This window comes from Passer domesticus, chromosome 18, assembly GCF_036417665.1.
Source record: "Passer domesticus isolate bPasDom1 chromosome 18, bPasDom1.hap1, whole genome shotgun sequence".
Taxonomy (NCBI): Eukaryota; Metazoa; Chordata; class Aves; order Passeriformes; family Passeridae; genus Passer; species Passer domesticus.
Genome location: NC_087491.1, coordinates 7,367,222 through 7,390,204, shown reverse-complemented (window position 1 = coordinate 7,390,204; position 22,983 = coordinate 7,367,222). Strand labels below are relative to the sequence as shown.

Sequence of the window (22,983 nt, the reverse complement as noted above, 5' to 3'; positions counted from 1 at the left end):
CCTCCTGTGCCGCATCCCCCTCGTTCCACCCTGCCTTCCTCTGCTCCCATCCCTGAGGGTGCGGGGCAGCCCCCAGTGCCCCCAGCACCCCGCCGGCATTCGTGGCCCATCCTGCCCTGGAGGTGACAGCCCCCAGCCCTGCACAGGGCCCGGCACACCCTCAGCGCCGGGCCAGGGCCCGAGGAAGCGAGGGCAGCCAGAGGAGCCTTCCTCCTGCCGCCGGCCATGCGAGTGGCGGCCGGCCCGGCCGCAGGAAGAGGCTAACAGCGGCGGGCGAGCCACCCCCTCGGCTTTGAGTATCACTTTCAGCTATTCTGAAGGTTAAACGCCTGTTTAGAGCTCGCTATTGACGGCAGAGCCGGGGGTGCGGCATTGTTCGGGCGCCCTCCCGCTTTGTCTGGCCGCTCTCAGGGACGCCCTGAATGGAAGCGGCCCCCTCGGCCCAGCACCCCGGCAGCCGGGCTCCCGGGGGAGAGGCGCTTCCTCCGCCCTCATGACAGGCGGGCCTCCATCGGTTCAGCTCCCGCTTTCTTTCTGCTGCAGTTTAACCCGGGCACAGAGGCCGGGCTCCATCTTACTGATCTCTGCTTGACACCCAATTACCACATGAATGGGAGAGAAAGGCTGCAAAAGGCTTTAACTCCCACTGACCCTCCTTCCCCTCTGCCTGCTTCCCTCTCTCGCCGTCCTACCCCCTCGCCTTTCTCCGGCGGAGGGAGTTCAAAACTGAGACGGGGAAATCAAACAAAGCCCCGAGTGAGGAAACCCATTGTCACCGCCTCCGCGATGGCTCCCCTTTCGCCAGCCATTGTTCCCCTTGAAGTTTGACTTGCTGTGTAGAAGGATGCGAGCAGCTGTTTGCGCATTCCCCCGATGTTTTATTGAAAAATAATTGAATCGTCAGTTCGGGGCTCGCTGATAAAATGTTTCCTCGTAACGCTAGGCCCTGCTGTATTTATAAACTACGTTTCCCTCTAGAATGTGATGGCGACTCAAGGCGTTTCCTCCAGGATAAACCCTCGGTGGAGGAAGGGAGGTATGCTCCTTCTGCACTCAAGGAGAGAGAGAAAGCCTGCAAATGGCAGGGAAAAGGCAGAAGATGGGGACGAGACAAAAGAAATTAACCCTGTCCTCATTGCCAGGCTCAATTTCCAAGCCGTTCCCTTCGCAGTTGGCTTTGTGGGAGGGGAATGGGGCAGCTCCTGCCCCAGCACAGCCACCCGGGTGTCATCCACCTGTTCATCAAACACCCTCTCTGTTTGCAGCGCTACGTTTTCTTGAGGAGATTGTGTGCTTGGTTTCCCCATCCCAAACATATCCCAGAGAATTTGTGGTGCTCTGATTTCAGTGTGCAGCAAGGAGACAGGACTATTCCTCTCCCAAGCACAAAATGTCCATAAAAATGTCCATAAAAACGTCCCCTGTATCTCATGTGGTCACTTTTTTGTCCAGGACAATTGTTAACAGTAACCAGCTTTGAATGCTTGAATGAGCCAAATTGGTATTTATGATTACTGTTCCCTTTCTTGTAATTTATTTTTGCTTTTCCAGGGAGGTGCTAACACTAAATCTGTACCATTTTGTTGTGTAAGTCAGGAATCAAGATTCTTTTAAGAGCTAGTTAAGTCAGGAATCAAGATTCTTTTAGGAGCTAGTTCTGCTTTTATTTGGCCTCATAAATGATTTTTGGGTGCAAGCAGAATAGCTCATATAAAACCATAACTGCAAACACTGATCTGGAATCAAGATTGCCAGATCCTCTGAACACAGAACACTTCACTCATTTCTGAAGTAAAGATTTTTGTTGAAGGCTTCTATCCTCAGCTGCTTTTCCACACAGTTCCATCCTGGGCCATTTCTGAGGTACTCAAAAGCCTTGTGATTTAGGGATGCATAAAATCCAGCTGGAATTTTTGGATGAAGACCACGGTCAACAGCTCCACGGCTCTGCCATCACGTAACCCCGGCAGCGACGGCAGCATTCATGTGCCGAGGGACCAGCCTTTCCTGGGGCCCAGCCCAGAGAATGATCTCCTCGGAGAACAAAAGGCCATTACAAACACCACCACCTTCTGCTCCCGGGGTTAGGCGTGCTCTGACCCCCGTTAGCATAAACGAAGAGCAATCTGTCTGTGTAAATTTATGCCCCTTACACATAATGCATCATGTATATGCATAGCTATTACATCTCTGTGTGCATGTGTGCACATGTACATGTATTTTTTTTTAAATCCCAAACCCTCCCGAGCGGAGGGAGGGTTAAGAGGCTGCAGGTTTTCCACCAGTGCAGCTCGGTGTTGTGGGGGAGAAGCACAGCCCAGCTGTCACCGCCGTGGCTGCCTGTGTACACGGGCCTTCTCTGGGGACGGGAGGGGAGCACAAACAGGCGACAGATGTGAGCCGCGTTGTTTAACGCCGTGCTGGGGGAGCCTGGCGCCGTGGGGATGCGCTGCTCAGCAGCCACCCCTGATGCAGTTACACCTTCCCGGGGTGACAGCAGCCGTGCTTGGCGTCACCCGGCTGCTTGTGCCCCCACAGCAATGCGAGGCAGCGGGGTGGCACCACAGAGTGAGGGCTGGCAGGGACCCAGCAGGGTCACCTGCGGCAGGCGAACCAGGAACACAGCCAGGCGGGTTTGGAACGTCTCCACTTCAGGAGACTCCCACCCTCCTCGGACACTGTCCCAGCGCTCTGCCATGCTCGGTGTAAAGCAGTTATCCCTCATGTTGAACTTGTTGTGTTGCAGCAGCTTTGCTTTGCTGCGAAACCCCCGCCGGGAGCCCGTCCGCAGCTGCAGCCTCTGCACAGCCCGTGGCTCCGAGCACGCCAGGGGAGCTCTGTGCGCGGCCAAGCCTGGACCCGGTGCACAAATCGGTATTTTAATACAGCACCGCCTGCCACAGGCGCCCAGGTGCTTTAAAATAACACCACCGGGGGCACGGGCCGCACTGCTCCGGGGGAGGAAGAGGAGCGGGAGGGATGCGGGCCGATCCCGGCGCTGCGGGAGCTCCTCTGGGGGAGGATGAGGAGCAGGAGGATGAGGAGCAGGAGGAAGACAGAGCATCGGCAGGGCCCGGGCCGCCGCCGGCGCGGCACGGCGGCACCGGAAACCTCCCGCGGCACTTCCGGCGCGGCCGCGCGCGCCCGCCCCTCCCGCCGCCGCCGCCAAGATGGCGGCGCCCGTGTCGCTGCAGGTGGAGTTCGGGTGAGCGCGGGCGGCGGGGCCGGGCGGAGGGCAGGGCCGGGCCGCGATGGGCCGCGATGCGATGGGCCGGCCCCTCGGTGGGGCGGCCGCGGCATTGCGGTGGGGCGGTTGCTGCCTGCGGCCTGGGGGCCGCTACGGGCGCGTCTGGGCCCGGGCGCGGCCGCTGTGGCGGGGCTGCGGGCCGGGGCGGCGGGAGCGGCCGCCGCCGGGGAAGCGGGGGAGCAGACAGCGGCGGGAGGGGCCGGACACCGCCGAGGGTGTCCGCAGCGTGCCCCCGTCTGTCCCGGGGCATCACTCCTGTCTCTCTGTGAGCGTCCTGTGCCAGGCCTTTCTTTTTCTTTCACCTCTTTCAACCTCTTTGAGTTGTTCAGGATTTTTTTTTTAATTATTAAAATTATTTATGAAAACCTCCCCCTCGTTTCTCGGCTTTTTTTATTTTTCCTGAGCCCTGTCTGTGTGTGTGTTTGTGTGTGGACACGTGCCCTCACTGTGCTTTGTGTTTGAGCCCTGTCAGGTCTGTAAAGCTGCCAGGTTCTCACTCTGTAGCATTTCAGTTTCCAGGCCTTTGCTGCTGTAGTGTCAGCATTGCTCATGCTCTGGCCCTGGGATCTTAAAGCATTTGCAGTGGAAGCTGTGCATATTTGTGGAAATACTTGTGTTATTTCGTTAAAGCCTCCTTTTAGCAGAAGCTAAAAGGCTGCTATTTATTCGCTTTTTCCCACCCTTTCACGAACACAGAAATGCCATAACCCTTTAAATACCCTTCTCCTTAAGAATCCTTTCCTCTATCTTTCCCGCTTCCAGCTGCAGCAACTCTCCTGATTTTCCCAGAAGAGTGAGATGCATTTTTGCTTCCCTTGGAAATGCATAAATGAGCTCTCTATGTAGGAACCACAGCTGAGTTCCCCACAGCTCTCGCCTTACAGAAGGACCTTATCTTGCAATCTACATCTCCCGCTGTAACAAAGCGTGACCTTGTTTTCATTACATGAAAAAATGTTTTTCATATAATTGTTATGACTTGTTCCCTCGCGTGAATCCCGGCTCATGTTAATAATCACTGCTTCAGCTTTGAGATAGCTGTTTGTTGTGAGCTGGTGGAAGAACACCAACAGAGTGCTCTTTAGGAGAGCTGCTGCATATAAGTAATGCTGCTGAGGGCATAACAAGGGTTCTGTTGTGCTCTGCCATTGCAGAGCCAAGGAAACCTACTGTGGCATTTTTAGATATTGAATTTAAGGGAACTTAATAACATCTGGAAGTATCTTTGTTGATACTTAGGTGAGGATTGCTTGTTTTAAATATTTCTCTTTATTATGTTGGTTTCCAAGGGAGGAGAGGCAACAGCAAGTTCCCAGAAAGTAACTTCATATGAAATTTTTTCCAAAATAACTGGCATTTAAGTTGGAAGAACATTTTGTCACAATTTTATGCTCTTTAAAAATGGGTTGGTCATTTTGCTACCTCAGTTTAATATGAAGTGAATTGAGTTTTTTAAGAGTTCTCTAGTTGTTGAAACTTTGGCCAGTGTAGAGTCAAAAGTTCACACTCTCTGCTGCTGTGTCCTGTAACTTCAAGTAGCTTTTGTGTTTATTATCATGTCCCTACTCACATGGTAAAAGTTTTATAATCTGAGTTTGGCCTGTGGCCTCACAACATCATGGACAATGATTGATGTTGGTAAAGCTCAAGATTTTCACAATTGTACTTTTTCCAGAAGAGGAGTAGAGGCAAGGAGCTTGCTGAGGCTTCTAAGCTGTAGTTACAAAAATTAATTACTCTTTTGAAGAGCCTCAGGTGAGGTGCCTGGACCCAGTTCAGATCCCATTCCTTTCCAGCGTGAGGAGCAGCTCCTTCACCTGCCAGCCTCTGCATGTCCTGCTCACACCTGATCCCCTGGGCTTGCAGAGGCCATCAGTTGTTATCTGAGGGCATTCCCTCATCAATCCAAAGTGTCAGAAGAGGGATGAACATCAGGTTGTTCAGTGGGGGGAGATTGTGTATTTATTTATTTCTGTTTTACACTGTCACACTCATCACTTGCTTCTCCCAGTCAAGTCTCCCTCTCTGGGACACTTTGTAGATCAAGAAAGAGTTGCCAGCACTCTCGGCTGCTGGCACTGACTTGCTCTGTAACTTGGTGTGAGTCATTTCCCCTTTCTGTGTGTCCACACTTGGGAAACTGGGGGAATATTTATTCCAGAAGGATGCTCAGTTTTTGAGATTCCTGGCAGCAGGTGTTAGGGATGAGCAGTGCTGGGTGGAGTGTGGTGCCTGTGGTGCTGTTTGAGTGGAAGCAGCTCTGCACGGCGGTTTGGGAGCTCATGGAGATGGGAAGCATCCTCCCATTCCCCTGGATGATGCCTGGCACCGTGGGGTTCTGGCTGCTGCAGAGCCTCCTCTGTGCTGGCTGTGGGAGCTGGCAGCTTCCCCTGTGGACTTCTGGTTTGTGACAGGAAAAAAAAGACAAAGGGAATCCTGTGCTAAATATAGTCTGTGTCATTTGTTTTCTCTGTTGTGCATCTATGTAGATTGCCTCTTTTGTACTGCCTTCTTTTGACAATAAAGCAAAATCTCAGTGGTTCATTGTTTTTATTTCAGAGGTGGTGCAGAACTCTTATTCGATGGTGTCAAAAAGCATCAGGTGACTTTGCCCTGTCAACCAGAGCCTTGTGAGTATCAGAACCTGTTGGATAACTTCACAGAGCAACAACAAACGAAACAAAGCTGGTTTGTACAGCACTTAGAGTTGCCAGCAAGGATCAAAGTATTTTAAAAGCTCTTTCAGACATGCCATGGATCAGGCAGCTTGGCAAACAGGGGTTAGTTCTCAAAGTTTGAGGTCTTTCCTGTCCTCTAAGCACTTGTGAATCAAGTCCTTCCTTAAGACTTTTGCCTCCCTCCTGCTGGATAGACAACAGCTTCTGGATGTTTCCATCAAGTCTACATTTGTCTTTCTTGGTACTTGAAACCACCAATAACATCCTTTCTCCTTTGTTTTTTCCTGCCTGTTCTGAGGTTTCCAAGAGGCACACATATATATATATGTGTGTGTGTGTGGTGTATGGATATGTGGGGGGAGTGTGTAGCAATGTAACATAAATGTTGTTTATCTACTCATTTGACTTTTCGGGTAAATGTAATAATTTTAATATGAACTCTGCAGTTGAAAACAATAAACCTAATGGTCAAATAGGATGCTGGACATCCTGCCCATGGCCTTCACTGCAATAAAAACCAGGACTTCAGTGTTCAAGGGATAAGCAATCATAATTCCTGGTTTGCAATTTGGAATATCAATACCGAGCAGTGCTGCACTAACTCAACTTGTGTGCATACTTCAGTCATAGTGTAATTTTGCCACAGGTATGTTCTGAATTTTTCCAGTTAGATAGCACTGCTTTGTACGATTGGAGTGGGATTATAAACCAAAACAACACAAAGCCATGTGGGAATATTAGCAACCAATATCTCACAAATGGCTGATACCATAATCTGGGGGCTGGGAGCCTCCAGGCCTGAAATCTTTTTGCTGTGCCTGGAAGTAATTAGAGATTGGTAGAAGTGCTTTTGATGCTTGGACATAAGTATGTGTAATTCAAATATAATAGGAATACTGCAATATTGTGTTATCTTGTGGTTAAGGACAGGGACTAAGGCTCCAGAAACATGACCTGATGCTGATTTGCTTTGTGAGTTTAGTCATGTTGCTTAACTTTCCCCTGTTGCTAGTGATACTTTCATGTATCACGAGAGAATTCAGCATTAAATTCCAGCACTGTTGAAGCACTTAAGATCCTTAAATGAAAGGTAGTGAAGAAATGCTAAAACAGTCATTTAGTTGCTTTATAAACTTGGGGGCTAGAGCATAATTTTCTTCAGTGCTCTGCAAATTTAAAATACCCAGTAACACCCACTGTTTTGGTGGTGTTCAACCATGATCAGATGCTGCAGAAAAGGGGGTTATTACAGGAGATGTTTATTTCTGCCAGGGGAGGGAGGCTGTTAATACCAAAGAGGGATTTCTCCAGCCTGTCAGCAGTGCAGTTGTATGTCTCCTGATCCATTCCCACTTGAAGCTGCTGGGAAGACTTCTGCAGCCTTAGTAGGATCTGCATTTATCCTGAGGGATAAATCTCTCCCTGAAGGTCTGTCTGAGCCTCAGGTTTCAAACTCCTGATCTCCAGTGATTCATTCCAGGTTCAGCTAACCCATTATTGCTGCCAGCTTTTCCCTCTGCCTTGTTTTCCAGGTGCTGCTATCCCTGTGACAGGAGTGGCAGAGCTGGCAGTACCCCCTTGTCAGCTCCCCTGGTTTGCTGCTGTCTTGTGCCTTGGCTGTCATGGGGGTTTCATTTTGGGGCTGGTTGTGGATTGCGGCGTCTGAGGAGCATAAACTGAGCTGTGAGGCAGCTGCTGTAGTGACATTTACACCCAGCCCAGGGGTGGGGCAGGCAGAGGTGGCCTGAATGTCTGACAGTAAGGGATTGCTGGAAACACCCCCCATGATACTTCCAGAAGACAATTATGTTGTAGTGGTGAGGAATCAGTGGAATCATATCAGAAAATATGAATAATTTTCTTGAAATTTTATGTTGTTCCTAATGCCATGTATTTCCCTGTTCACACTAAGAAATTTTACCTCTCCTATCTCTGGGTAAATAAAGATATGCATAACCAGGTCCCTGCTGCCCTCGTGCAGCCAGAATTACAATGATTAGAGAAATAAAAGAGCTCAATTCTAACTGGGCACATCCTGTTGCTTACCTTACCCTGAATGTCCATCACTGAATTCTCCAGGGAAAGACCTGTAGGATGAACACTACTTGAAGACCTGCACTTCTAACCCCATTTTAAGTGATTTCATTAGCTGCCAATTTTATTTTTGGCCATTTTGGCCTCTCTTACCTACTCTTCCTTTTTTCTAGGTTATTTTTGTCTTTGTCCTCCTTTTTGCAGAACAGTTGCTTCTCTCTGGGTTATGGGGCCCACCTATATTTTAATTGTTTAGGCATTTTTATATATATCCCAGAAGGGAAGGGAGGTGGAAAATTATATGAAGAAATATCTACAAATATTTACATTAATAAAACAAGTTGCGCAACCTAGTTGGCAGGGGCAGTCAGTGTTCTCTAAATGATAATGTTGCTTGAGCAAACTCTTTATGTGGTCATTTCTTTTTTCTGGTAACAGGCACTAGATGGAAAGTAGGTGGGTTCCAGATCCAGTTAACTTTTCCAAGAATATTTGATTCTCTGTTCTGTTCTGATGCTTGGAGTTGGACTCCTGGAGGGATTAGGAAAGGCAGGAGGAAGGAAGCTGCAAATGGGACAAGAACAAGCCACAAGGGATACAGACACATGGCTGGATCTATTTTTATTATCTGAGGGGCATTTTGTATCCTCATGTCATTTCTTTAGCAGTTCCTTATTTCCAAAGCAGAACTGTCTCAGCCTGCATTTTGAAGTTGCTGCCAAAGTGGGACCTTAGCAAGGTGTGGTGTATGTGCACAGGCAGCAATTTACCTAAGCCACACTTTGTGCAGGACTGTGTAATCTTGTAGAGCTGTTGCAGAAAGAAGACCTCAAGTTAAATAAGAATCTTGTCCCAAATTTCTGGCTATCCTGATGATTTCACTGATAATGCTGTTTGAGGATCTAAAGGCATTATGCCCTGTTGGCTTCTTCTGCATAAAAACAGTGTGTGTGGGAGAAAGCAGCTGGGGGAATAACGATATTTGTCACACGGAGAGAGGATTAAATTGGCAGGGAAATCAACTTTATTTTCAAGCATCTAAGAGGCTATTAGAGACAATGGAGCATAAAAGAGAGAAACCCTAGATTAAAAACTGAAAATGTATTTGGCAGCCTCCTCCTGAAACAAGCCACAGTAATTTAACCAAGTGCTTCAGTAATCAAATAGATCATTGTATGACGGCTCTGCAAGTGATGCTGGAGCTCCTTCCTCCATCTCGCTGGGACTCACAGTGGTGGATTTGTCTTGGCCATGTGAGTTGCATGGATGCTGTTGGAAGGGTAGGAAGCCACTGGCGTTGTTTAACCCTTGTAGTCATTTCAGGTTTAGCTCAGCTGCATCATCTGATGAAGAGTGTTTACAAAACCTCTCTGCTGTGCTGTTTTCTGGATGTTGTACCCAGAGGTTGGGGTTGTATGTAAAGTCTCTGGCACTTGTGCTGAAGGCTGCTCAGCTGCTGTCACAGACCTTTGAATTCCAACTTCTTGTGTGGCTTCAGTGGTGGACTTGTGTTTTTGGAGCAGCAGTTTCACTGGTGCTCCCTGGGACCTTCTGGGCTAATCAAGAATTCACACTCTGTTATGGCACTTTACAAGTCTGGAAGGTTAAATTATTAATCAGCGTGTTTTGGTAATTGTTTGTGGTTTCCCTTTACCAAAACTCCAGGGAAAAAAAGCCCACTGCCAATCAGATTGTTTTTAAGAGGAAAATTAAAATAATCTGCCGAATACTGCTTATGTTGAATCCCTGTAGAGAAAAGCATGGTGTGCTCCTCGAGAGCTTTGCTTTCCAGGGGCCTTGTTCTGCACAGCATGGAGGACTGCTGGGGACTTGGGAGCATTCATCTTCTGGGAAAAGAGCCTGGGGATCCTGAGAGATCAGATCCTGTGTTACAGGCGGGGTGGCTTACAAAATGCAGCATGGCATGTGTTCAGCATTGACTGGGGTGCTGGACCAAAAGAACCTGTAAAATCCAGAGCAGCAGTTGGCGTTGGCTGCTGGTAAGTGCCTAGTGCTGAGTAGTACATCGTAGTTGAGTCATTAATATTCTGGCATGCTTTTATTGCTCTGTTTATTATTCCTAACATTTTAAAACTTGCTCCAAAGAAAGAATAAAAATATATTTGCTAATGTAGAGGCTTATTAGAAGAACGGTAAAAAAAAAACCCCATAGATCTGTGGAACTTCATGCAGTCAAATCTTTTTAACCACAGTGTGTGGTACTTGCAGCTCTCAAAGGACTTGGGTTATTCCCCTCCTCGTGCATCCCACTCATGCATCTCTTTTAGGCAGGAAATTACAGATTTGGTGGCAAGGGAAGGGGGCTCAGGGGTGATGCAGGGGGTGCTCGGGCTGGACCCGCTGCCCGCAGTCAGGGTGAGCAGTGCTTGCAGTGTCGGAGCAGTTCCTCCATGGGCTCAGCTCCGGGTCCCTGTCCCAGCGAGGCTGCGGCTCCCTTTGCAGGGAGCAGGGAAATAAACGCTTGTCCTCGCAGGAGCAGTCCCACCACCCTCCTGGGAGGCCGTGGAGCCGCTTTACCGGATCAGCTCATCCCAGCTCATTGTGGAAGGAGCTTCCCAGGCACTGGGAAACCAGCTCTTGTGTGTGACCAAATCCCTGCGCTAACAAAGCCTGGCTGTTGCACCCTCCTTCCCAGCCGCTGTATTGCAGTGCGGACACCTAGCAGGATAACCCCTCTGTGCCACCCCCCTCCCTCGCTCTTTTCTCTTGGTGGGATTTGCTGTGCTGACAGCGCTGTTCAGAGGGTGGCAGCGGAGCAGGGCTGGGGAGGAGGATCCGGGCCCTTTAAACCGCTTAGCATGCGGTTCACACGGCTCCGGGCCAGCTGTTCCTTTCTCCTCCTGCCCTCACTCGCAGGAGTTGTTTGCTGAGCTCAGAGCTCCTGTGCAAAATTGCTTTTCAAAAGAGCCACTTTCTGCTTAATTAAACAATGAGCCGCCGTCCCTCTGCACATCTGTAAAGCTCCCTCCGCAGCCCCTTTATCCCACAAACTGCTCCATTCTTACCTCCATTCACTTGTAAATCTTACCCCCCCCTCTCCTCCACCCTGATCATCTCACTGGCCCTTTCTTTTTCCCTTTCAAGTAAGACTGAGGAGCTTGGAGTATCTGTGGGGGTGGCTGGGTTGGGTGGACAGGAATCGGTTTAATGGTGCTTGGCCCTGTATGAAAGCCTAATAATAGCAAAGCAGATCTGAGCCCAGAAGTGAGAGGCGATTTCTGTATTTAGAGGAATAAAATCGTGGCAGTTTCCTGAGCTGAGCTGAGACACTGACTCATCCAGCAGCCAGAGGGGACACAGCCACCAGCCAGGCTGGGAGGGGGGCAAGGATTTGACTTCAAGGCATTTTCTGATCCAGCTGGCAGTGCCAGGGAAAGCCCAGCCCAGGGAATTCCCTGGGCCAGGCTGGCTGTGTGCAGAGCAGTGCCAGGCTGCCAGGGAATCCCTCTTCACTCTGGCAGGAGCAGCCACCTTCCTGCGTGGTTCGGGGTTGCACACCAGCTCTGTGTTGTCTCTTTAATAGCAGTAAGGTTTTCATTTTCAGCCCTCAGTGTCTGTGCACACACCCAAAACTCAGAAACCAGGAAAATAGGAGAGAGGGGAAATTGCAGTTTGCTGGGTTTTGGCAAAGCTTTACACTGGTGGTTAGTAGTGCATTCTCTGAATTGTCTTGCTGAGAGCTTAAAAAAAATTAACCAGTAACATTCAAGGTTAAACAGGATAAATGAATGGAAAAGTGATGAGGTGGGATATCTCCTTTATCATTGAGAAGGACAGATTATAGCCAGCGTGATGCAATATCATCTACTATAGATTGATAGGGAGGAATGAAGAAATGGGAGTTTAGTGCATTAGCAGAAGATTCCTGACTGCAAAAACTATTAGACCATGGCACAGTCTCCTTGGGGTTTGGTAGCAGGTCTACAGTGCTCAAACCTCTTAAAATCAGAGCAGACAAGGCTCAGGATGGTCTTTTGTTGAGAATAATTCTGTGCTGGCAGAAGGATAAAATCACAGGACCTGTTAAGGAGATGCTTTTTTTAATGTCTGAGATCCCCAGGCTGGTACTTGGCTGCTGGGGCAATAGTCTTTGAGGCTCTCTCAGCTCCTTCCTTTGACAATTTTGAACGAGAGGAAAGACCCTGGGCCAACACTAGTGATCTGTGATCCTAATTAAAAGAGACAGTTTGGTGCACTGGCATTTATTGGGGAGCCTGAAGTGACAATAGCGTTGGGTGTTACGGGATTAGATGCTCTGACTTTGGAAATGAGTAGGGATTAGGTTTACCCTGAGAATCAGCTCGAAGCTGCTTTTTTTGTCATGGGAGCTGATGGATCTGGAGGCTTGCTGCTGGCTAGCAGTGGGATTGGAGATCCCTTGAACTTGTATTTCCCTACCAGCAATCTGTGGGGAGTGGAAGATCCCAGGCAGCTCCTCTCCAGTTCATAAACATTGTGATTAAAACCTCATGTTTGCTGGGTGATAGCTGGGAACTGAGTCCTCACTGCTCACATGAAGGCTGTGAAAGACCTCTGTGATCCTTTCCCATTTTGTGGACACAAGAAAATTAAGAAGAGCATTGCTTTTCTAGATGAGAAGCAAGAAGACGACGTCTTAAAGCAATTAAAAATTACAGAAGCCAAGACCTTGGTGTTCATTTGTAGCAGACAAGAACAGATGAGAGCAACAATTGCAATTCTCTTATGCCTGTTACCCTCTAATTAGTTACCCCCTGTACTTAAATCACTGCCCATTCCAGTGTGTGGCAGGATTGGCTTGTGCACTTGTCAGAGAAAATGGATTTTACTCTTGCTGCAAAATTTGCCTGGCTGCTCACTCTGCGTAATACCAAATCCATTTGCCTGTGACTCCATTTATATCAGCCATTCCAGGTCTTCTTCTGCAGTTTATGGCACACCATGGTCTGCTTCAGAGTGATTTGCATATCAGATGGGAGGCTGGAGGAGTTGGAAGGATCCATAGATCTGCTTTTGAGCTCTTTTAGAGAGCAGATTCCTGGAGGGTCTGCTCGGATCCGAAAGCAAAGAGCAGTCATGCACCTGGAAGAGCAGGTTTGTCTGTTTTAAAACAAGCTGCTTAAGCAGGGAAAGGCACATACAAATTGTTTTTCCATACATTTCCATGCAGGCAGGGGGAATAATGGCAGAGGAGCGGCAGGGAAGGGGCTTTGTCATGGTTACAGGCCGGTGGCTGAGAATGTGGGTGGAGCAGCGCTCGTCCAGAGTTAGTGACCTCAGCAAATTGGAGCTCAGCCATGGTCAGTATGATAAATGATCTTATTCTGGGTCAAAGAAATGGTACCCCACAGGGAGGTGTCCGCAAGGCGGCCCGGGAAAGCGCCGTGCTCCTGCAGCACTGACCCCTTAGTGACCAGTGCCACATATATCTTATTTACTGCAGACCAGAAGGGAATTTTCCATGGTTCAGCCTTTATAGGGATCCACTATTTCCCTGAAATAATCTCCCAGTTCTGCAACCAAGGCAAGAAAATGGGTGTAATTACACCCAATTCTGGGTGCCCTTCGAGGCTTTTTGCAAGTTGTGTGTGGATTTTAAGGCAGGGAACACAGAGATGTCTGGTGTGTGTGTGTGAATTGAGTGCCCTGTGCATCTCCCTGGGAGCCAAGGGCTGTGTGTCTGTGTCAGCTGGTATCAGGGTTGCACAAAATCCCTCAATTTCTGTACCGTTATCAGTTCATTGTGAGATCCTCCTAGTGCAACACCCAGCTTGGTGTTTCTTACTCGAAGCACCTGGTTTCTCTCTGCACGCAGTGAGTACCCTCTTTTCTGAGTTGTCACTGATGGATCTGTCAGGCCCAGGAGGTTTTATTGAGCTAGGAAAGATCTATGGGTTTCAGTCCAGCTTTTGAGGGTGCAGATGAACCCAGGCAGTGCTAAAATTGACTATTAGATGCATTCCTGTTGCAGAGGAAGCTCAGCAGATCCTTCATGGAGGAGCACTTGGGGCAGTGCAGGTGGTCAGGCCTTGGAGGATTAGCAGGACAGAGCAGACTGTGCAGTTCTCTCTGCCTCAGCCAGGAGTGTTTGTGGTGCAGCTGGGCTGAACAGGAGCCCAGGCTGTTGGGGCTTGTGTGTGCTCACTGCAGTTCCTGCATGCCGTGCTCTTGCGTGACAGGCAATGACTTTGTGTCACTGCAGGCACACATCTCGTTTTCCCGAGCGCTGCGTTTCGCTGCCTGATGATTTTCTGCATATATTGTGGGCTTGAGCTCCCATCTGTGCACTTGAACTAAGCAGTTTTCTCAAACGATTGTCAGTTTTTCTTTTTTTAAATTAACTTTAGATTATTTTTTCCTAAGAATTTGGAGAGGGTTGATGTACTGTTAGCACAGGCAGCAGAAGCTGTCTCTGTGTAGAAATAGGGATTTCCTACCATGTGCTTCAGTCCCTCCTTTGCAGTTTGAGAATATTTCCGCTTCCTTGGCTGGTTCAGTCTTGCTTCTCCTCTGATGCTGCCAATGGGGAGGACAGTTAATGAGAATTAAGGGTGCATTTTTTTATGTGATATTTGTTTGCTGTGAGTGAAATGGAGTAGGCTACCAAAAAGATTTCAATAAGACCATGCAGCAGTGATAAGAATACATCATTACTGGGATGAGCTGGGTTCAAGTTTGTGATGCTGGAGCAAAATGCTGTATTGTGTCAGCTCTCACCTGAACCTCCCTCTGGAGCCAAAATGCATGGTGGGTTTTGCAGCCAAATCACAGCACCTGTAGTACAGCTGTGCTCCTGCCAAAGCAGATGCCTCTGTTCTGTGATGGGGGCCAGCTTCAAACCAACATGAGTGTGAAATCATGGCATTGTAATGATGGTTTAACTTCTCAGCAGATGTGCTGCCTGACCAGGCTATGATTTTTTCCTTCTTTATATGTCATGTATAGAGAACCTGCTGTTTGCATAGAAAATCCTTGGCCCAAGCAGCTGGAAACCTGTTAGACCCGTAGCATAGTATCAGAAAGAAAATGTCTTAGGAACACCACATATGTCAGCTGTGAGAGATAAGCAGTTGTGCTATAATTTACCTCTTATTATTTCCATCATGAGAACACAGAATCCTGAGCTGTTGATCAGGACTGCTGTTTGAGGCACTGAGCTGCAAGATGGCTTCTCCACAAACCACTTGCAATGGAGTAATCTTGTTCCTTTTCAATATCTTACTTGTGGGAAATAGTTTTGGTGTGGCTGTGGTCATCTGTCATCCTTTATAATTGATTTGTTCTAGTAATATTGGTGTATAGCACATAGCGATATGAAGGTGGGTGAAAAAATTCAGTGCTGATAAAGCAGATGAAAGTATTGTTTTAAAGTTGGCTGTGGAGAAAGGGTCTTGATTTTTGTGCCTTTTGGAGTGGGCAAGCCCCAGGCATGCATAGGGATGTCTGGGGTTTTTCCTGCTGTTTAAATTCTTCAGTCTGTGTGTACGTGACTTCTGGGTAGGAGTAAATGAATGTCAGCTCAGGTGGGACTGAAAATAACATTTGTTATGGGAGGAGATGGGGTGAGGGAGTCTTCCAGCTCAGCCTTGAATAAATCAGTCCCCTCGCCCCTCCGTCCAGGCTGCTTCTAGGTGGCTGCCTTTTATCCAGCTAGTGCAGCGTGTTGCTGTTTAAATGATCTCTCCTGAAAGGTCCCAGAGGAAAGGGCTGCTTATTCCATGCAAGGAGAATGGTATATGGCACAGCTCATTGTTGTGTGCCCTGCTGCAAGAGCATAAATATGAAACAGCTCGCAGGCGATGCTGCAGTGGGGCTGGTGTCCCCTGCACACCCCTCCCTCTCCCGAAGGCTCCTCTCCATCTTCCTTCCTTTACAGCTTTCATTTCTTGGTGATGGAGAGCGGGAGCCATTTGGGTGTGAGGTCCTGAGGGCTTGACGTTGCAGCAGTGTTTTTCAGGGGAAGGTGAACGTGGTTAACTCTTGTTCTGATGGCTGACCGACCGCTGTGGTGCACATGTGTGTGTGTATGTACATATATGTATGTATGTATGTATGTATGTATGTATGTATATAAATACACACACCTTCTTAGTGGTGCTCCTGTCCCCTGTGCATGTTGCCAGGAAGGAGGGAGAAAATGGTCTATTTTGTTCTTTTAACTACATATCATTGCAAGGCAGTCCTGGGTTGGCCCTGGCAGGTGAACCAGCTCACCAGGCAGTTTTGAGGCACAAAGCAGCTCCTTTTGCCCAGATCAGAGTGATCCAGTGCATGGAGGTAGCAGTACCTGTTGTGCTCTGGGCAGCTCTGTGGTGAGATCAGGGTTGGAGGCACCAATGCCCTGGGAAAGCAGGGGGAACAGAGGGAATCTCAGAGCATCCCCCTCCCCCTTTCCCCAGGAGGAGAGGCCCCCATCTGCTGCAGATGGACATATCCCCATTGGCTAGTTGATGTGCACCTGTCTACACCAGGGCTGTTCATCCTGGGTGTGACAGAAGCAATGAGGGTGACATTATTTGGAACAAACCCAGTTTGGCTCTGGGTAACATCCATGATCCCATAAAATCCTGGGGTAAGGCCTGGGCTGAGTCAAGCCACTATAAATGCATGTATTATTGCTGGTCATGAAGCAAACACATGGGGAATGGTACACAGAGTGAATTTAACTCAGAGAAGCACATGTGGAAAGATTTCTCATGACTGCAGTGAGCTTACCTCACATAAGTAACCCATCCTGCCATCCCTGCTCCTCCTGGAGCAGGGCTGCAGCCCTCACTGGTGGATTTGTGCCTTCAGAAAGCTTCCTCGCTTCTTGAAAACAAACAAAACTCTTTTGGGGCTTTCAAAGGGCTGTTTAAAGGAGCCCCGGGAGAATAACTGATTGTGGATTCGGAATGATGAAGTGGTTTGTGGAACAGTGAAATATAGAGGCAAATGCAGGAGAACTCCACTTTGCAATTTGTCAGCTTCTCTAAACCCTGTAACGGATTGTTCCCCCCCTCTGTCTCTTCTCACCTCTCCAATAGGAAATTAACTGATGCTATCACTAAAGAAATTGTTTTTGCCTCACAAAGTAAAATTGATACTATAAAAACCCGCCAGCAGTGTCTCCTCCTCCTTTTACATGAAGACAAATCCTTCCTGTCACCTACTGAAATGGAAAGATAAAGGCTGAGCTTTAATAAAGAAGCTCTAAGCATAAAGTGTAGAAGGAGGGAACAGGCACAGCCTGGGGAACACTCTACAGCAGCAGGTGTGATGCTGAGGGATGCTCTAGGTGTCCAAAATGCAGCTATGGGCCAGGGCTCTCCTGTCTGTTTAATGCATGCCCATGGACAGGTTTGGGCCCCAGAGCTCCCAATGTCTCCAAGAGTTTGTGCTGGTTTTGGTGCAAAAGTGTCTGCCTTTGCTCCATTCAGGTTTTTAGCCTTGCTAAAAAGTTTGGATTTTTAAAAATCTAATTAAATGCACAAAAGAATTAGACATAATTTTTTGGGTGACAAGACACTGCACAGATATGGGATGTGTCAGAGACCTGAACATCAGGAATCTGCTGCCAGATTGGTGCTTCAGCAGGAGCTGCATTCATTCTTAGCGGGATGAGTTTTCTGTGGGAAACCTCTTCTGCCAAACCACAGGGACAGGACTGTCTGTGAGTTTCTTTGCAGCTATCCCCATCCATCCTGCATGTTCCTCATCTGCTCTTTCGTGGATAAGCAATCACTTTGTTCTGGCATCACCAGGAGCCATCAGCTAGTTTGTAAACCCTGTCTTTCCTTCTTCCAGGGGATATCAGAAACCTGCTCAAGTGGATCAAACAGAATCTGTTGAAAGAGCGACCAGAGTTATTTTTGCAAGGGGAATCTGTGTAAGTACAACTGGTAGGAATCCTCCTTGTGTTTCTCTCATGATCCCCACAGTTTTTCCTCTGGGGCAGATTTCCTATTAAGACAATGACCATGAAAACACAGGATTTGCTTAAGTGGTAGTGGGAGGTACCCACCTTGCACTGTCCACAGAGAGCATCTTTGGCAGCCCTCACCCCAAATCTTCAAACCTTAAACATGAAGCAGGGCCATTTATACTTTCTCTTTGTTGTCTCTTGGAACAGAGCAGCACCTGTATCCTCAATTCCAGGAGTTTTAGCAGGTCTGTCTGTTCCCTGCTGACATCACTGGGACTGAAGCAGTCATTCTGAGAAATGCCAACAAATACTTCTTCTGGGAAATGTATTTTTATTATCGAAATGGGGCCAGTCTTGTGGAGGGGGGGTAGAAAAAAAAAAAGGAAGGCAAGAGAAATGGAGCAGAGTGAGCTGTGCAAGCCATCCCTGACTGCGGGGTGGCGCTGGGGGTGTTTAACATTCGTCACGGATCTTTGTGAGCTGAAGCGTGTGCCAGGTCCCCTGGTAACAGGAGAGACAATTGCAGGACACTGAAGATCAAAGAGGGGGAATCCCTTTGCTCAGAGCCAGGGGCTTGGAGTGGATCCCAGGTGTTTAGTGCCTCTGCTAGGGGCACTGGAATGGCTTTCCCTGCCTTCACACTGAGCTCTCTGCGCTCGCCTGTCGTGCGTGGGTTTTAATTACCTGGCTTTTCTGCATGGCACGGAAATGCAGTCATCCTGAGCATCCTTGGAATGGAGCCTTTTCATTCAAATGAGCTTTGGGATTGCTCCTGCGTCCCCTTTATTTGATCTAGAAAGGGCACAGACTGTACCTGTTTCCACCTCCATGCTAGGATCCCTTTTTTGGTGTTGCAGGCAGTCAGCCTGTGATCTGTGCTGTGACATCCCTTGTTCTTAACTATTTGTGGAGCTTTTTAGCTGCCCTGTATCCTAATTATTTCTCTCTATTCTGCAGGAGGCCAGGAATTTTGGTGCTCATCAACGAGGCAGACTGGGAACTAATGGTCTGTACTCCTTCAGTTTGACTTTCTTTGTTGAAAATATTGCTCTCTCTCTTCTGTGGTTGCTCTCACAGCAGCTATTTCTGATTCTTGCCCCAAGCAAAGCATCTCATATTTGAGGGGGAAGGGGCAGGCTGGAATCTATCTCCTGTACTGTGGCTGTTCAAAAGCCTGGAGCCTCTCTCTAACCTGCTGAGTCTCATCAGCCAAACAGGGTCTGAAGAGAGATCACCCTTTTTCCCTGGTCTGTGGCACTGGGATTTGCACCTCTGGCTGCTGGCAGGTCCCCAACATGTGGGGTGACAGTGGTGGGGGCACCTGGGACCATCAGGCCCCACACAGAACCACCTTCCCTGAAGTCAGGTGGTGCCTGGCAGGTAAAGGCCACAGGGAGATTTCAACTCAAACAGGCACCTGGTAAATGTCTCTTCCTTTCTCAGCCCACTGTTGTGCTCAGACAACAAACATCCCCTCACCGCTTCCCTGCCTCAGGCAACCACCTGTTCTGTCAAAACCCTGGTCCAGAAAGCGATGTGGGGTGATGAGCATCAGCACTGTGGCTGATCTCTCACCTTTGCTTCTGTTAGGATGAAAACATCAGTCTGTCCCCTTCTGCTCTCCCTAATACTCACCATCTTTTTATGAGCTGTTTTCTCTTTGCAGCTTGTATTTGGAAATGACATTTAAACAATTTTTCATTTTTTTTCTTGGCCTGCAGGGTGAGCTGGATTATAAACTCCAGGACCAGGATAATGTGCTTTTCATCTCGACATTGCATGGCGGGTGAACTCCTGAAAAAACAAGAGGATGTAAATCCAAATCCCTGCGGAAAAAAATCCAAACAAAAACCTTAACTCACCCAAACCTCTCTTGAACTGCCTGTGTCCAGTCTCTGCATCTTCCCACTGCCTTCACTTGTTCTAGACATCCAAATAAAGCTCCGCCAGCCTGCGGCCTTCTGTCCACCACAACAGCATCCATCTCTTGGTCCTCATTTCACCTCTCCTGACTGCACTTCCAGGTACCCTAACAAGCAGAGAGCACCTCAGCATGTGGGACTTTGTTTTTCTCTGACAGGAGGAAGAGGGGTGCTGAACCCTGAGTAGGATAACATGCAGTGAGGCGTTCTCGTGCTGGGAACCAGGATTGTTTTAATACCATGCTTAATGTTGGTAGTCTCTGCACCAACTTTGGGAAGGGTGAGAAAGTGCAAGGAAACAAAAGGGGGCTTAACTAGCTTTTCCATTGGATAGCAAACATGGCAACTCCAGAGCCCTCAGGAGTGATTTCACCTTGTCATGATATTTATTTATGGGAAGCAGGAGAGAAATAGGCCTTTTGGGTTTTGTATTTCTGATCCCTCATGCTGCTTTCATACCAGAGCTGAGGCAGGGTAAAGTACTGGCCCATGAATGATGTCAAATTATAATGATTTGGTTGGAGGGGAAACAAACCCTCACCCGGCCTGAGACAGCACAGAGTGATCAGGGCAGCAAATGATCTTTCTGTCACCGTGATAGACAGAATTGATCGGGCTGCACTGCATTCTGTGCAGGTGGGAGCTGCAGTCTGGCTGGAGAAGGGCTGGGGCTGGAGATGCACAGTTAAAGTGCCAAGACCTGAGAAAGTCAGTGGCTTTTAACCCTTTGTGTCAGTGAGAGGGAGAGGCTTCTTGCTGCACGCCCTGAGGAAGTCCTGTGAGCGCTGTGGCTCTGGGGTTCTGCTAGGGCACGGGTGTCGTTGGCTTTCCAGAAGTTTCCTCAGAAAGACAGACTGGCCCCTGCCAGCCAGGAGGCCATGGTGAGAGCAGAGGGATGGGCTCAGAGAAGGCAGCATTGGCACCAACAGGTCTGAAACGTGCTGCATGAGCTTCCAGGAGTGCCTGCCCGGGGTTGTGCTCCTGCGCTCCCCCTGCCCTGCTCACCTGGTTCCGCAGAGGTCCCGGCAGCAGCTCCTGCCTGAGCGCGGCTGTCGTGGAGCAGAGGGCTCGACGGTGCTCAGTGGGTGCCTCTCCGAGCTGATCTGCACCATGTACTGCCCTAAGAGCCCTCGGTGTTCAGGAGCTGCTGAGGAGGTGGGGAGAGCCGGGGCGCAGCCCTGCTCAGGCAGCCTGGCCCAGCACCCGAGAGCTGCGCACAAGGAGCCTTCCCGCGCTGCGCCTGACGAGGAATTCCTCTGATGCAGAGAGAGATTCCCTCAGCTGACTTCTCCACTGACTCCTCTCTGTCTACCCCTCCACAACCTGCGTAACTAAAGCACCCACAGCCTACGATGCTGCATCTGAGGAGCCCCAGCTTCAGCCCACTGCTGGTGACAAACCGATATTCAGCCTTTTCCAAATCCAGACACAGCGACTTGAGTCCAGCTCACACCATTTGTAAGTGACACAGACAGGCCAAAGGCTCTTCTCTGCCCTGAGTTCCTGGCCCTCAGCTTAGCTGGGCCAGGACAGTGGAAGGGGATTCCAGGTGGTGGTAGAAGCTGGCTGAAAAACAAGGAACCTGCGTGGTGTGTGGCTTGAAACGGACTGAAGCACAATGGGAAAAAGCAGGTTCATCTTCAGCACTGCTGCCTGCCCTTCCTCTGCCCTGCCTCTGCCTTAGGCTGGGCTTCTCTTTTCTCATCCCCCCCAAGCTGTTTGCTCAGATAAGGTGGGTTCCTTCCCCAGGAGCTGTTATTCCCCTCGATAGTGCAGGTAGACCCAGATGGCTTAGATCCTGCTGTAGTAAAAGCTGTCAGTCACTGCTAAAAAAACCTAGAAATGGGAAGATGAAGGAAGCCAGGGGGACGGAGAAGAGGGGTACAGCAAAATCCTGTAACAACAAGAGCAACAAAAAGTTTCTGAAATAAAAGCCTTTTAAAACATTCTCCCCTCCAGCTTTGTCCTAGATAGGCTTTGGTGAAATTCTGCTCGGATCTTGTAATGCTTCCCTCCTCCTCCTGGGTTTCCTTGGCAGCCCCGGCCGAGCCGTTTGGCTGCTGGATTCATAAAGCCTCTCTGTTCGAAGGAGCCTTCCTCCGGCCGCCGTTCCGCGGGGGCTGCTCGGCTCGGGGGCTCCCGAGCCCCGCCGCGGGTGAGGCCGTGCCGCGGCCCGGGGCCGCTCTCCGCCGAGCCCGCCCGGAGCCCGAGCGGCGGGGCCGGTTCTCGGCCCGACCCAGACCCGGCGCAGCCGGAGCGGCCTCCGTGTGCCCGGGGCTGCGGCAGGAGCGCCGGCAGAGCGTCCCGGTGCGGGGGGCCGAAGTACGTTAAATGAAATTAAGCCGCAATGTTAAAACAGATAAATAAATAAAGATAAGAAGGATAAACCGGGATGGAGCCGCAGGGCCGAAGTGCCCGCCCGCCGCGCCGGTCTGCGGCCCCACGGCCCCGGCAAAGCGCCGGTGCCGGGGCTCGGCCCCTCCGCGCCTGCCTGCCGCCTGCCCGGCCGGGGCCGGCCGTCCCGGGGCTGATCCGGCCGGGGCCGGCCGTCCCGGTGCTGATCCGGCCGGGGCCGGCCGTCCCGGGGCTGATCCGGCCGGTGTTTGACGCATTGGCACCGGGCACCCTCGGCCGCGCCGAGCGGAGCGGAGCCGCCGCTGGTGCTCCCTTAGCATCCCTGAAATGCTGGCCCCGACCCCCGGGACGCACCGGGAGCGTTACCTGCCGTGCCCCGGGCCCGGGGAAGGTCCGTGCTCTGTCCTGCGCCCCGAGAAGCGTCCTGGAGCCCCGCCGGAGGAGGTGAAACCTCTGCTACAGATGTCCAGACACAATTCTTGGTTCGTACGGCTCCATCGCACAAGAATTGCGTTTGGACAATCAGGAGCGGAGATTCCCATCCCGGGCTCGCGGGATCTTCCAGGGGGAATCCGGCTGGAGGCTGGAAAAGAAGGACACACGGGCCCTGAGCCGGCTCCCGCCGCCCCCCGCTCCCGCTTCCCGGCCCCGCCGAGCCGCTGCTCCAGCCCCGACAAGTTTCGAGCGCAGCCGCGGCGTTTCGCATCCCGGGTTCCATTTAATGGCACCGCGAGGAGTTTAATTTTATCTACTTATTTCTTACCCCTAAAAAAAATTTAAAAAATAATAATTAAAAAAAAAAACAAATAAAAAAAAAAATAAAAATTTTAAAAGCAGCCCTAT

General features: G+C 49.8%; 1 protein-coding gene and 1 long non-coding RNA gene across 2 annotated transcripts; one reads left to right on the top strand and one right to left on the bottom strand.

The window, feature by feature from the left end:
• The first annotated feature begins 3,116 nt into the window (after positions 1–3,116).
• On the top strand, positions 3,117–21,731 carry URM1 (ubiquitin related modifier 1). Its single transcript, XM_064394148.1, has 5 exons — positions 3,117–3,205; positions 5,807–5,877; positions 17,746–17,827; positions 18,821–18,869; positions 19,585–21,731. The coding sequence occupies exons 1-5, from the start codon at positions 3,171–3,173 to the stop codon at positions 19,651–19,653; spliced, it is 306 nt and encodes a 101-aa protein (XP_064250218.1). The 5' UTR covers positions 3,117–3,170; the 3' UTR covers positions 19,654–21,731.
• LOC135283388 (uncharacterized) lies at positions 18,175–19,637 on the bottom strand. Its single transcript, XR_010349168.1, has 3 exons — positions 19,499–19,637; positions 18,548–18,655; positions 18,175–18,364 (listed from the first exon to the last, which is right to left on the bottom strand). It is a non-coding gene; the product is annotated as an uncharacterized LOC135283388 (long non-coding RNA).
• Positions 21,732–22,983: the final 1,252 nt, after the last annotated feature.

What these genes read in the sequence shown, in the direction of transcription:
- URM1 (XM_064394148.1), top strand. Translation starts at nt 3,171, where the DNA reads ATGGCGGCGCCCGTGTCGCTGCAGGTGGAGTTCGG. An exon ending in GCCCTGTCAACCAGAGCCTT is followed by an intron (nt 5,878 to 17,745) that starts GTGAGTATCAGA and finishes TCCTTCTTCCAG; the next exon opens with GGGATATCAGAAACCTGCTC. An exon ending in TTTTTGCAAGGGGAATCTGT is followed by an intron (nt 17,828 to 18,820) that starts GTAAGTACAACT and finishes TCTATTCTGCAG; the next exon opens with GAGGCCAGGAATTTTGGTGC.